Here is a 14,730-nt window from a genome sequence, read left to right as displayed (position 1 = left end):
GGACCAACTGCTTGATACAGTAGGAGCTGTTTGACAGTGGAATGGACTGACTCCCCTCTGGAAGTTGTAGACTCTCCTTCCTTGGAGGTTTTCAAGCAGAGGTTGGATGGGCCCCTGTCAGGGATTCTTCAGCTGTGATTCTTGCATCACAAGGGGGTGGACTAGATGGCCCTTGGATGCTAGTCCAACTCTACAGTTCTAGGATTCTGTGATTGCATCCCGCAAGGAGAAATGCTTGAGCTGGTGGGGAGATCTGCTTAGTGCTGCCCTGAATTCCTCTCCATGTATCTTTAGATATGGAAATGAAAGTGCAGGCAGAGGAAAATGAAAAGGAGGATTAGCAAAGAGACGGATGAGGGATGGCCTAAGCCACACAGGCACTCAATGGATCTTTGAGGTCAGCAGAGGCTACACACCCTGAAATCCTAGGCAGAAGCAGCCTGCCAGGGAGCCAACATGGAGTCATGGGTTGAATCATGGCCTTGGTCTGGGAAGACTCCTGGTTCTGAATCCCATCTTGGGCCTGTTTCTCTCTCTCTCAGTCTCACCTGCCTTGTGAGGATAAAACTGAGGGACTGAACAACATAGAGCTATAGCCAACGTTGTCTTACTCCAGAGTAGACCCATTTAAATTAGGATCTGTCAACTTCAGTGCTTTCCGTTTCATCAGCAAAAAATAAAATAAAAAAATGCATCAACACTTTTGTGTGAATTTCTCATAATAAACACATTTTTTTGTTTGGAGTTTTGACCGAAATACACATTTTTGTAAGCAATTTCCCTAATATAATGCATTTTTTGTGAACCCTGTTTGGCTGGAGAGCTGCATCAGGAAAACTGGATGATTTATTTTATTTATTTATTTTAATAAGACTGATGCAACACCAGATTGTAAAGAAAACCCTCCAGGCGGTGTACAAAAATAGGTAAAACGTCAAAATTATCAATAAGAAAAAATAACAACAGTAATTTAAGTAATAAATCACAGGCTAAAAACAGATAAAAATTTGCATCAACTTTCTGAAGTAGGCTTGTTTTAGTGTGAATGATGAAGGATGGCTTCATGTTGGGTTGTCTGTTGTTTTCAAAAGTGCAGATGTGATAAATTCAGCTTTAAATTTAAACAGGATTGAATTTCTTCTCCATCCCTAACTCAGAGAAGGACTTTCTCTCTGGCCAGTCCCAGACCTTCCCCCCTCAAATTTACCAAGGCAAGTGAGGTGTTTATACTGCCAGGACGTGGGCTATAATGTTCCTACAAAAATTACGCACCCAAGAAATTCCCGTCCAGCGTGGAGAAACCCACAACAATTGCGCTAACCTTTCTGTTTCCCATTTCTGTGCCTCGCCCTTGTCGCTTCTGAATGGGTTTGTGCAGGAATAACATAGAGGTTCTTGCAATTGAAACAGAGAAGTGAGCAACTTAATTACTCCATTTCATATTGGGATGGTGCACTTAAACATTTCCTTTATAGACGGCAAAGCCAGAAGCTTCAGGTGCAAAGTAACTGGAAATTCCAGGATCGCTCTTCTGGATGGATTTTGTCGAATGCAAATCAGCCGTGGGCGGCTTAAGGTACCTGGCCCTTCACTTCCAGCCACCCGTCCATTCAAAACGACACTCCGGAAGCCTGTAAGATGCAACATTGCAGATTTGTGCCAGGGGGGCTTCCAGCAGAGTATTAAAATACAGTGGTCTGTTAAACTACCGAGAAGGCCCTCTGCCTGGTTCCCTGTAATTTGGCTTCTCGCAGGGAGGGAACCGCCAGAAGGCCCTCGGAGCTGGACCTCAGTGTCCGGACTGAACGATGGGGGTGGAGACGCTCCTTCAGGTATACTGGACAGAGGCAGTTCAGGGCTTTAAAGGTCAGCACCAACACTTTGAATTGTGCTCGGAAACATACAGGGAGCCAATGAAGGTCTTTCAGGACCGGTGTTATGTGGTCTCGGTGGCCGTTCCCAGTCACCAGTCCAGCTGCCGCATTCTGGATTAGTTACAGATAGGTAGCCGTGTTGGTCTGCCATAGTAAAAAAACACACAAAACAAAACAAAACAAAAATTCCTTCCAGTAGCACCTTAAAGACCAACTAAGTTAGTTCTTGGTATGAGCTTTCGTGTGCATGCACACTTCTTCAGATACACACTGAAGAAGAAGTGTGCATGCACACGAAAGCTCATACCATTCTGCATTAGTTGTAGTTTCCGGGTCACCTTCAAAGATAGCCCCATGTAGAGCACATTGCAGTAGTCCAAGTGGGAGATAACTAGAGCATGCACCACTCTGGCGAGACAGTCTGCGGGCAGGGAGGGTCTCCGCCTGCATATCAGATGGAGCTAGGAGACAGCTGCCCTGGACACAGAGTTGACCTGCGCATTCATGGACAGCTGTGAGTCCAAAATGACTCCCAGGCTGCGCACCTGGTCCTTCAGGGTCACAGTTACCCCATTCAGGACCAGGGAGTCCTCCACACCTGCCTGCCTCCTGTCCCCCCAAAACAGTACTTCTGTCTTGTCAGGATTCAGCCTCAATCCATTAGCCGCCATCCATCCTCCAGCTGCCTCCAGACACTCACACAGGACCTTCACCGCCTTCACTGGTTCTGATTTGAAACAGAAGTAGAGCTGGGTATCATCCGCATATTGATGGACACCCAGCCCAAACCCCCTGATGATCTCTCCCAGCGGCTTCATATAGATATTAAAAAGCATGGGGGAGAGGACCGAACCCTGAGGCACCCCACAAGTGAGGGCCCAGGGGTCTGAACACTCATCCCCCCCCACCACTTTCTGAACACGGCCTAGGAGGAAGGAGCGAAACCACTGTATGACAGTGCCCCCAGCTCCCAACCCCTCTAGACGGTCCAGAAGGATGCTATGGTCGATGGTGTCAAAGGCCGCTGAGAGATCCAGCAGAACTAGGAAACAGATCTCACCTTTGTCCCTAGCCCGCCGGAGATCATCAAGCAGTGCAACCAAGGCAGTTTCAGTCCCATGATGAGGCCAGAATCCCGACTGGAAGGGATCTTTAAGAACATCAGAACCTCCTGGATCAGGAACAATGGACCATCTGGCCCAGCATCCTGTTCTCACAGGTGCCTGTGGGAAACCAGGATGCAGGATCCGAGCACAGAAGCCCTCTCCGCTCCTGTGGTTTCCACCAGCTGGCATTTATAAGCACTGCTGCTTCCAACTGTGCAGGCAGAGCAAAGCTGTTGTGACTAGCATCCATCAAAAGCCCTCTCCTCTTCCATGAATTTGTCCAGTCCTCTTTTAAAGCTATCTAGCTTGGTGGCCCTCACTGCCTGCTGTGGGAGGGAGTTCCACAGTTTACCCTCCTCCTCTGGCAGAGCAGCAGGGGGCAAGAGGCACAAGAGGGAGTCTGAGATGCCCAGTCCCTGTGCCTGGGGTTGTAGGTCTAGCTCAGGGCATGGGGGGAGGCCTTGAACCCCGAGATGCCTTGCACCATTGGGTCAGGAGCCAGGAGGATGTCTGGGGCCAGGGCAAGGTCACGCGCAGGTGGTGGTGGGAGCCCAGGCCAGGTGCCTTTGGGGCAGGAGGCGGGCATGATGGTGGGAGAAGTAAACAGGCAGTGCAGGTTGGAGGAGGAAGAGGAGGAGAAGGAGGAAGGTGCAGCATGATTGCTAAGAGGAGTGAGGCCTTGTTGGCATATAACTCCCATGCCCAGAGATCTGCCCTGGTTGCCGGGCCAAGTTCAACTATTAGTATAAAGGTAACGAGACCCCTGACTGTTAGGTCCAGTCGTGGCCGACTCTGGGGTTGCGGTGCTCATCTCGCTTTACTGGCCGAGGGAGCCGGTGTACAGCTTCCGGGTCATGTGGCCAGCGTGACTAAGCCGCTTCTGGTGAACCAGAGCAGCGCATGGAAATGCCATTTACCTTCCCGCCAGAGCGGTACCTATGTATCTACTTGCACTTTGACGTGCTTTCGAACTGCTAGGTTGGCAGGAGCAGGGACCGAGCAACGGAGATCCCCGTCACGGGGATTCAAACCACTGACCTTCTGATCGGCAAGTCCTAGGCTCTGTGCACCACCTGCGTCCCTAACTATTAGTATGCAAAGCCCTTAACAACTTGGGCTCAGTTTACCTGCAAGATCACCTCACCCCAGAACTGGCCCTCTTACAGGTGCCACACAATGCCTTTATTATTATTATTATTATTATTATTATTATTATTATTATTATTATTATTTAGCGTGGCAGCACCTGTACTTTTGAGTCCTCTGCCTTTCGGCATCAGGCAAGAGCCATCGCTGGTGCTTCTTTTTGGTGCCTGATAAAAACATTTCAGTTTAGGCAAGTCTACCCAGAAGTAATTGCTATTTTAACTTTACCAAAGTCTTAAATGATTGTTGATTTTTCTCGTATCATTTTTGCAAACGGCTTTGAGGGTTGTTGTTCTTTGTCCCAGTTGCAGCACCTGCGTTTTCCTTCCAGCCCAGCCCTGGCTCCCGGTCTCCGCAGCTTCGATTTCCCTGCTTGGTGCAGCAATCCAGGTGTGCTCAGCTCTGCCAGTCAGGTGCCAGGGTGCTTAGCCTGGCTAATGATAAGCCATAGCTGAACAATGGGAGAGGGAGGGTGGGGTGAGGTGCACTTTCGGTGGCCACCGAAAGCCGCCCTGTCCTTCTGGCGAACTCTGCACAGTGTGGGAGGCAGAGGGGGCCAAGAGGACTGGGAGGAAGGTCACACGGGTGCTGCCTCTCAAGTCTCCAGCCCAGCCCGACCGAAACACAGCTCTCTGTTGACATTCACATTTCTCTGAATTTTGCAATGCAATTCTCCACACCCCCTGAATAGGTACAAAATTGCATAGATGGGGGGGGGGGGGAATGTGCACAGAGGTGCATGGCTCTGTAAAAACTGCACACAAAATCCGTTATATTAGTATAATGAAATGCTATTATTATTAGTATTAGAAATATTATTATTAAGAATTTCCTGCCCTCCACCCGAAGGTCCCAAGATGAGTCACAGTATCAAAACACAATTTTAAAACAATGATAATTACATTGCCATATGTCTGTCTGTCTGTCTATCATCTATCTATCTATCTATCATCTATCTATATCTATCTATCTATCATCTATCTATCTATCTATCTATCTATCTATCTATCTATATCTATCTAATCTATCTATCCATCTATCCATCTATCTATATCTATCTATAAAAATGAAAGGAGTGAAAACCACACCCAAAAATCCCTTTGTCAGGTGAAATTCATCCTAAAACACTAGTGAGCTTTTAGGAGGACTAAATACACATATATTGCAAATTGCTGCATGAATGTGGACAATTGAAATTAGGATTGGGAAAAATGGGAAACCTGGAGAGTGGAGATTGACAGCTCCCTCCCCCTGCCAGGCTCCAGTCTGACTGGTCTCCCTGCGGCCGGGTGTCGCCCTGTGACGCCTCCCCCGTGTTTGGGAATACGCCGACCTGGGTAGGGCTGTTGCTCTGGGGCCGGATTAGAAGGGAATCCAGTGAGCCGGCTTGTGACAAGCCTTAGCGCGTCCCCCGTGAGCCGGCCCCGCCTGCCTGGCCCTTTAAAAGCCACCGGGCTCGGCTGGCAGCGCTCAGACACGGCTCTGACAGCACCATGAAGGCAGGTGGTCTCCTCCTCCTCCTCTCCGTAGCCCTGCTGGCCCTGGGGGCCCATTGCATGCCCTCTTTGGACGCCAAGGAAGCAGAAGGTGAGTCGAAGTGGTCAGAGGGGAGCTTGGGGCCTCTGAGGCTGGGCTGGGGACACCTTGGGTGGTCACTGGAACACAGGATTGTGGAGATGGAAGGGACCCAAAGGTCCTCTAGTCCAACCCCCTGCAATGCAGGAATCACAGCTCCAGAATCCCTGACATATGGCAACCCAACCTTCAGTGAAAGAGAGTCCACCACCTTCTGAAGGAGACCATTCCAAGGTTTGGTCAGAATCTCCTTTCTTGTAACTTGAAGCCATGGGTTCAAGTCCTCCCTTCTGGATCAGCAGAAATCAAGCTTACTCCATCTTCCAGGTGATGGCCCTCAGGTGGCTCTCATGTCACCTTTCAGCCTTCTCTTCTCCTGGCTGTTGCTCTGCAGTTCCTTTTCCACCCCACCCCCATCCCCAAGACGCACACCTGAGTCAGCTGAGTCTTTTGTGGTATGGCGTTCCTTCTCTCTCCACCAGTGGTCTGTGGGTCCAGGCCAGGAAATGATGGGACCCCTCTGGCACAGTGTTTATATAGATGCCCCACAAGGTGGGCTGTCCAGGCTGGGGTGGGGCTGTTTGTTTTTAGGGGTGTGCACCAAGCAGCAGGTGATCTGAGCATTGCTCCCCAATATATCTTCCCTTGGAACTGATGATGCTTTATGGGGCGGGGGACTGTGTGCGCATAGGGGCACAGCCTGGGCAGGGCCCCTTCTGCACCAGCTGCCGTCTTTAGGTGCCAAAGAGAACAGAGCTAAGGGACCTGCTTGACATCAATAGGCAGGGAGTTCCAAAGTGAAACTGCTGCCATACGAAACAACCAAGTTCTTACAAATACAGAAGAGGTATTACGTGGTTCATCTTATGTTGTTACCTCTTGCACTTCTTTGTGAGGGGTGCTCTGGAAAGTGGCTTATGTAAGTGACCCTTTGTGGGTCTCTTAAGAATATAAGCAAATCCTGCTGGATGAGGCCAGTGACCCACCTAGTCCAGCATTATGTTCTTACAGTGGCCAACCAGATGTTCATTATGGGAAAACCCATAAGCAGGATTAGAGCATGAGAACACTCTCCTCTCTTGAGGTTCCCAGCAAGTGGCTTTGAGAAGCATTGATCAGAGCCATCCTGGCTAGTAGCCAGCGAGAGCCCTCTCTATGAATTTCTCTAATCCGCTTTTTAAGCCGTCCAGCTTGGTGGCCCTCATTGTCTCCTGTGGCAGGGAGTTCCACAGTTTAACTCTGTACTGTGTGAAAAAGGATTTTCTTTTACTTGTCCTGAGTCTTCCAACATTCATCTTCATAGGATGCCCATGAGTTCTCGTATTAGGAGAGAGAGAGAGAGAGAGAGAGAGAGAGAGAGAGAGAGAGAGAGGGAGAGGGAGAAAGACTTTTCTCTTTCCCCTTTCTCCAAGCCAGGCATTGTTTTATAAACTTCGACATGTTGCCTCCCAGGGCTTATGCACGCCTCTTTGCCCCACTGCTTTCCCCTGGGAAAACATAGTCTTTAGCGCTGAATTGGAACAAACAGCAATCAGGTTTTCCACAAACTGCCATTTGTTCCGATTGATCCCTAAAGAGCAGGTTTTCCAGGGGAAAGCGGTGAGACAAAAGCAAAACTGTTTGGACCCGTGCTTTGTAGACACAGTACAAGTGGAAGTGTAGACAATCACCTGGCCACCCAAAAGTCCCAAAGGCTGCAACCTTTGCTCCACCCCCTTGATAGTTTTGACTGCCCTTCCCCGTCCCTTTGGTGAGCTTCACCTGTGGCTCTTGCAGGCAAGGACGGCAAGGACGGCTACTGCTACAACGTGCCGCCCGTGGCGAACATCTTTGAAGAGAGGAACTGTAGCGCCTGCCTCCAAAACAAGTCCTGTTCCACCTGTGACAATGACTCCCAGTGCCCGGGCACCCAGAAGTGCTGCCCAGGGGACTGTGGCTACGTCTGCCAGGAAGCCGTCATTGGTGAGTGGGGTGCTGGGTGGGGCCCCTACCTGTCTGCCCCTTGCCGCTTCTTTTCTGTGTCTTGGGGGGTGTCCGTGGGAGGCAGGCAATCTAAAAAGTTCACCCCACCAAAGCTTTCCTAAGTTATTGTGGCAAAAATGGGAGACCCTATTCTTCAATTCTCGCTTTCTTTCACATTCGATAAATTTCTGCACCCCACCACTGGACTCCTAAAGGATATTGTACATGATTGGTGCAGATTCTCCCCCCCCTTTTTTTGCTATACTGAATCATGTTATTGGGTCCCTCCCCCCCAATTGGCTGTAATCATATAGACAAATGTGATTTAAACATGATATTCAACCTTTATTCAGAGCCTTACGTGGAAATGCTTTGGATTGGAACACTAAGACATTGTACCTTATACGGCCCTTAAATTGCTTAGATTTTTTAAAATTTTCTTTTAGAAAACTGCTAGAATACTAAATTCCAAGGGTCACTAACACTGAGGTCCAGCGCTGAGGGCCTTCTGGCGGTTCCCTCCCTGCGAGAAGCCAAGTTACAGGGAACCAGGCAGAGGGCCTTCTCGGTGGTGGCGCCCGCCCTGTGGAACGCCCTCCCACCAGATGTCAAAGAGAAAAACAACTACTAGACTTTTAGAAGTCATCTGAAGGCAGCCCTGTTTAGGGAAGCTTTTAATGTTTAATAGGTTATTGTATTTTAATATTTTGTTGGGAGCCACCCAGAGTGTCTGGGGAATATTATTATTATAAATAATAAATAATAATATTAATATTATTAACTTCCAGTCTATGCAAAAGGTGCAGGTGCAAGTCAGTTATTATTTGGGAATTGCAAGAAGCCTCCCTGCCACTGAGTGCTGTTCCCCCACCCATTTGTTTATTTATTTCATGAGATTTCTAAACTGCAAAGCATAGCCACTGTGGCTAACAGCCCTAGGTAGCCCCGCACCTCTCAGGGGGCAGTACTGGCCTCTTTGGGACCCACTGATCTAGTCAGCATGGGGAACTGGCTTTCAGCCGCCCAAACACCCCAGCTCAGCGAGGGCTTGGCAAGTTGGGGTTTCCAGGCCAGCTGCATGTTCTGGCCTGGGGCTGACCAGAGGGAGGAGGAAGGTTTCAGGGTCCCACAGAGTGCCCAGGCAGCATCCTCCACGTGGGACAAAAGCGATGGATGGGGGCAGGTGAGGAGTAGAAGGAGGGGGCCAGGAGTCTCGGCTGGTTGGAGAGAGCCGTGGGTTTCTTAGGGGCCTGGTTCATCTCCTGAAGGTTGCATCCGGTCATGTTCAAAGTGCGAAAAATAATATTGGGTGCGGGATTCTCAAGCAACAACTGGATAATTTCTGCCTTTGAAAAGTCATAGAATTGTAGAGTTCAGGGACTGACAGGCGTCGTCCTGTAATGCAGGGATCAGTTGAAGATTCCCAGCAGCTCAAGTCACCACAGGGTTTGCGTGTGTTTTAAAAGGGACCTTCAAAATGCAATTTTGAAAATCAGTCTTCAGAACATCGCTCATTCTTCGGTGGCCCTGACTTACAGGGAACGGAGAGATCGAGGTGTTGGGAGACCCCACCAATGGGAAATGGGAATTGTAGTTTTCCTTCTACAGGACACAGACGTGTGGCAAGTGTAAACTGCTTGAGGTTTGAGGGGTGCTTTACCCGGCTTCCTTGCTGCGCTCCCCTACAGGGCAGACTTTCCTTGCTCTTAACATTCCAAAATGGGGAGAATTCCAACAGGTACAATTTCTCCAAGCACGGCGCTGCGTTGGCGAAGGGAGCCGTGCCTGCAGAAATTCTCCACTCTGCGTAGCAGTGGCTGCAATGGAATCTGGAAACCAGCCAGTAGCTTCCTGTGCCAAATCCCTCCTCACACCTGAGATGTTCACCTTGAAGGTGTGAGTACCTGTGTCTCGGGAAGGGAGGGAGGGAGAAAGAGGCTGACCTGTGTCCCCACACCCTTCAGCGTGGCTTGCCTCACGTTTCTTTGTGGTTCTGTGTCTTGCGCTGGGTGGGAACCACCTCTGACTGCATCACGAGGAGGGCTGGGCCAGGCTGGCAACATTACACCAAAACAACATCTCAGAACCAGGATGATGCAAATGCCACGAATTTCTCCATCGTCCTCACCTTCCTCAGCACAACACAGAGCTGCGCATCACCAGCTGTCTGTTGCCAGCTGTTGCCAACGCACCTGTGGCTGTTCATAGGCAGGAAAACCCACCTGTGCAGGTGTGACTTGAAGCCCTCCCAACTTTGTGTGTGTGAGAGAGCAAGCTTTGTACCTCAAAGGTACAAAGTGAAAGGAACTTCTGCACATATTCAAAAGCAAATTTGGAGCAAAATTATAGTGTGTGTTTTTTAAAAAACAAAGAACAAAAGAACAAAAGAAGTGCCGATCTCCCCTCCTGCCTTTTCCAGCAACTCATATTCAGGAGCGCTATTGCTTCCAGCTGTGGAGGCCTCGGTCCAGTAGACGTGAAGGAGCGTCTCCACCCCTATCATTCTGCCCGGACACTGAGGTCCAGCGCTGAGGGCCTTCTGGCGGTTCCCTCACTGCGAGAAGCTAAGTTACAGGGAACCAGGCAGAGGGCCTTCTCGGTAGTGGTGCCCGCCCTGTGGAATGCCAAAGAGAAAAACAACTACCAGACTTTTAGAAGACCTCTAAAGGCAGCCCTGTTTAGGGAAGCTTTTAATGTTTAATAGGTTATTGTATTTTAGTGTTCTGTTGGAAGCCGCCCAGAGCGGCTGGGGAAACCCAGCCAGATGGGCGGGGTATAAATAATAAATTATTATTATATTATTTTTATTATTATCATGGCTAGTGGACAGACCTATCCTCCATGAAATTGGCTAAGCCTTTTTCATAGAATCACAGAATTGTAGAGTTGGAAGGGACAACAAGGTATCATCTAGACCTGGAGTTGTCAACCTGGTCCCTACTGCCCACTAGTGGGTGTTTCAGGATTCTAGGTGGGCGGTGGTGGGTTCTACAACACAAGCTGAATTCCTTCCATCGAGCACCGGTGGGTGGTAAGGAAATTTTACCATCAAGAAAGATGCATTAGTGGGCAGTAGGTATAAAAAGGTTGACTACCCCTGGTCTAGTCCAACCCCCTGCAATGTAGGAATCTTTTGCCCAAAATGGGGTTTGAACCCACGACCCAAAGTCTCATGCTTTCTGCTGACTGAGCTATCAGTTGGTGGCTGCCACCGTCTCCTGCAGAAGTGAGTTCCGTAGTTTCCATCCCTTTGTTTGTACTCCTGTCAGGGTCAGATTTAGGTTTGATGAGGCTCTCAGCTCCTGAAGGTAATGGGGCCCTTTATATGACCAGCTGTCCTTTGCCAAGAACAAATTGTCGCTGTTTTTTGCGTTGCTATATGGTCATTTATTGACCTAATAGGTATCTCAAGCCGTTTGCACATAACAAACAGGAGCCTATACAACACAAAACACTGTTGCTGTTTGTAGGTTTTATTATATTTGTTTTTAATCTTATATTTTGGAAATGCACATCCAGTTTTTTTTATCCTTTAAATTGTTTTGGGGCCCCCAAGCGAGTGGGGCCCTAAACTATAGCTTGTTTAGCTTATACGTAAATCCAGCGCTGACTCCTGGGCTATCCCACTTTTAAAATTGGTTTATGTGAGAAATATGACCGCGGTGTTTAAGTATCACCTTGTCTTATGCAACAATTCTCTGGAAGTTTGCTCTTTCTAAAACCTTGAGGCACAATTTGGAGCAGGAGAACTGAAAAGGAAGGCGAGGACAGCTGGCATTTTTGGGGCATGAGCTCAGCCATGGTTTTTCCACCCGAGGGTGACATTTGTCACCAGCCAGCACATGCCTGAGCATCAACACCTGAAGCCTCCCTGAGTTTGCCTGCGCATTTCCAGATCCAGTCTGTCCGGTTATGCAAAGAATTCTCCTCCGTCCTTCTTTCTCCCCTGCGTGCCAAGAAGATCGATCAATAGGGTAGAAACCGAGCGTTGCCAACGAAGGTGGGGGCCTTCTGATGTTTCCTTCCTCCTAAGGCCTGCCTCACATTGCTTTGCACCCTCCCTTCTCTCCCTCTCTCTGGACCCCACAGACTTTTGCCGCCTGCCCTCGGTCTGCGGAAACTGCAAGGCGATGTTTGCTCGCTACTTCTACAACGCCTCCACCCAGAAATGCGAGCAGTTCGTCTATGGCGGCTGCGGTGGGAATAAGAACAATTTTGACACGGTAGACGACTGCATCCGAACCTGCGGGAAGTCCCGTGAGTACGCACTTTTAAGCATAGCATGAGCTGACAGTGTGATGCTGCGGCAAAAAAGGCGCAGGCTATTCCAGGTTGCATCAGCAGAAGTCTAGTGCCCAGAACAATAGGAGCAGTCTATTCTGCCTTGGCCAGATCCCAACCAGAGTTTTGGGTACCATGACTTAAGGAGGATATGGTCAAGCTGGAAGGTGTGCAGAAGAGGGTGACCAAGATGATCAAGGGCCTGGGAACCAAGCCTTATGAGGAACGGTTGAGGGAGCTGGGTGTGTTTAGCCTGGAGAAGAGATGACTGAGAGGTGATATGAGGAAGGGCGATATAGCTCAGTGGTAAGAGCATCTATCTTGCAAGCAGAAGATCCCAGATTCAATGGCACCTCCAGGTGGAGTTGAGAGTGACTCCTAACTGAACTCCTGCCGAGCCGTTGCTGCCAGTCGGCGTAGACCAGGCTTCCTCAACCTCGGCCCTCCAGATGTTTTTGGCCTACAACTCCCATGATCCCTAGCTAGCAGGACCAGCAGTCAGGGATGATGGGAATTGTAGTCTCAAACATCTGGAGGGCCAAGGTTGAGGAAGTCTGGTGTAGACAATACATGGAACATTGGTTTGATTCAGTATAGGGTAGTTTCCTAGATTCCTATATGGTCGCCGTCATCAAATCTCTGAAGGGGTGTAATATGGAGGATGGAGCAGCTGGAGTGTTTCTTTGGAGCTTCTTGGGGCAGCTATCCAGCTGTGCAGGGGATCCCTATCTGCCTGAGACCCTATCTGCCTGCGGACTGTCTTGCCAGAGTGGTGCATGCTCTGGTTATCTCCCACTTGGATTACTGCAATGTGCTCTACGTGGGGCTACACTGAGGTCCAGCGCCAATGGTCTTTTGGCGGTTCCCTCACTGTGAGAAGCCAAGTCATAGGGAAGCAGGCAGAGGGCCTTCTCGGTAGTGGCGCCCGCCCTGTGGAATGCCCTCCCACCAGATGTCAAAGAGAAAAATAACTACCAGACTTTTAGAAGACATCTGAAGGCAGCCCTCTTTAGGGAAGCTTTTAATGTTTAACAGACCACTGTATTTTAATACTCTGTTGGAAGCCGCCCAGAGTGGCTGGGGAAGCCCAGCCAGATGGGTGGGGTATAAATAAATTATTATTATTATTATTATTATTATTATTATTATTATTATTATTATTATTATTATTATTATTGATATTTGGACCCACCGAGCTCCAGAGGAGGGCATGACTTGCCCTTTCTCTAAATTGTCCTCTTTTCTTTTCCAGGGACAGCCTAGACTGAGAAAGCCATTGGGGCAGACCTGTCCCCTCGCTGCGAGACCTGACTCCGTCCTCCTCTCAGCAGCTGCACCTTCCTTCCTGGCCTGGTGGAGAAGGGGCTCAGAGACCCCTGACATCTTTGACTCTGTTTCGGAAAATGGGATGAGAGGAGCAAGGGATCCTGGGTGCGCGCTCTGCCTGCTCTCCAACCTGCCAGCTCCTTGATCGTGGGTTCCTGGGAATGCCTCACCCTCTGCAATGCGTCCAACATGTTTCTGCATGAAAGCAATACCTGTGTCGAAAGCCCGTGTCACAATCGATACTTAACCCCCGTCTGACACTTCTCTGCTGTTTCCTGTTTCCAGAGTGATAGTCTTGGCAGGGGAGACCAAGAATTTTTGCTTCAGGCCTCTTGGTCCACATCTTCGTAGATCCTTGATCCTGTGGTGAAGTCTAGTTCTAGTCCAACCTGCTGCAATGCAGAATCTCTGACAGGTGGCCATCAAACCTCTGCTGATAAACCTCCAAGGAAGGAGATCATTTTACCCAAGGAGCGCTGCTGGATGACCCGCTGATGTGGCTGCCCCCTCTCGTGGTTTCCGTTGCTCCCCAATTGTTGCTTGCAGCCCCCACTGCCTGCTCCCCTGCAGCTGTTCCTGACCTCGGTGACGACCTGAGTGGCGTGAGATGCACTTGTTTGCGCTTTGGAAGGGGAGAAGGGCTTTGCTAGGATATACGGCTGTGCTCCCCATCCCAAGGAAACGTGAAGCAAAAACTGCATTTGTCCAAGCAAAGCTCATAGCAGATCCTCTCCCCCATTTGGAAACTGAGCCATGCAAGGCAGGTGCCCACTGAGAAAAAGATGTCACCTTATGTCCAAGATGCAGAAAAAGGCAGATATTGGCCGCCTCCTGAGTGTTAAGTTCCTAGAATCCTAGAACTGTAGAGTTGGACCCCAAGAGTCATGGGCATAGCCAGGATCTTTGCTAGCTATGTATTTTTTAATTTTTTTATTGATTTAGGGGGGGCAGCTGCCCCCTCCCGCCCCCTGGCTACGCCCATGCCAAGGGTCATCTAGTCTCTCTGTTGATGAGTTGGTGCTTTCTAAATACTCAAATAAAGAAATAAAGAAATGGATTTTGGTTGGTGGATCTATGTTCATAGCTGTCAACCTTCCCTTTCCCCACCAGGAAATTCCCTTATTCCAGCACCATTTCCTGCTGCTTCCCACTGCTATCCCGCATTGTTAGATATCCCATAGACTGTCCCCGGGACAGGTGAGGCTGCTGATCCCTTATTTTCAAATCTGAAATTTGACTGCTATGTCTATGTTCCAGGCAGCACCTGTCCAAGCACAGAGGTGTAGGCAGAGAGGGAGGGGGCTGGACAAGGGGACAACCAGTCTTGTTTGTGAGGCCAGCCCTTCTTGGGTGCTCCTTAGCTGGGTCTAAAGAGACATGTCAAACTGGGCTGGGCTGGCCAAGCTTCATCCCATGCAGATCTTTCTCTGGCGTCCTCAGGTTCAGGTCCTGGCCAGCAG

General features: G+C 49.5%; 1 protein-coding gene across 1 annotated transcript; it reads left to right on the top strand.

Annotated features, from left to right (window-relative positions):
* The first annotated feature begins 5,468 nt into the window (after positions 1-5,468).
* Positions 5,469-14,327, top strand: SPINT4 (serine peptidase inhibitor, Kunitz type 4). Its single transcript, XM_028735665.2, has 4 exons — positions 5,469-5,713; positions 7,478-7,663; positions 11,753-11,920; positions 13,197-14,327. The coding sequence occupies exons 1-4, from the start codon at positions 5,620-5,622 to the stop codon at positions 13,205-13,207; spliced, it is 459 nt and encodes a 152-aa protein (XP_028591498.1). The 5' UTR covers positions 5,469-5,619; the 3' UTR covers positions 13,208-14,327.
* The last annotated feature ends 403 nt before the right edge of the window (positions 14,328-14,730 follow it).

The sequence above is a fragment of the Podarcis muralis genome, chromosome 5, assembly GCF_964188315.1.
Source record: "Podarcis muralis chromosome 5, rPodMur119.hap1.1, whole genome shotgun sequence".
Lineage (NCBI taxonomy): Eukaryota > Metazoa > Chordata > Lepidosauria > Squamata > Lacertidae > Podarcis > Podarcis muralis.
This window is presented reverse-complemented; position numbering and strand designations above follow the sequence as displayed.

Excerpts from the sequence above, each read along its gene's own strand:
- SPINT4 (XM_028735665.2), top strand. The coding sequence starts at position 5,620 with ATGAAGGCAGGTGGTCTCCTCCTCCTCCTCTCCGTAGCCCTGCTGGCC. Across the intron at positions 5,714-7,477 it reads GGACGCCAAGGAAGCAGAAG|GCAAGGACGGCAAGGACGGC; the intron begins GTGAGTCGAAGT and ends TGGCTCTTGCAG. Across the intron at positions 7,664-11,752 it reads CTGCCAGGAAGCCGTCATTG|ACTTTTGCCGCCTGCCCTCG; the intron begins GTGAGTGGGGTG and ends TGGACCCCACAG.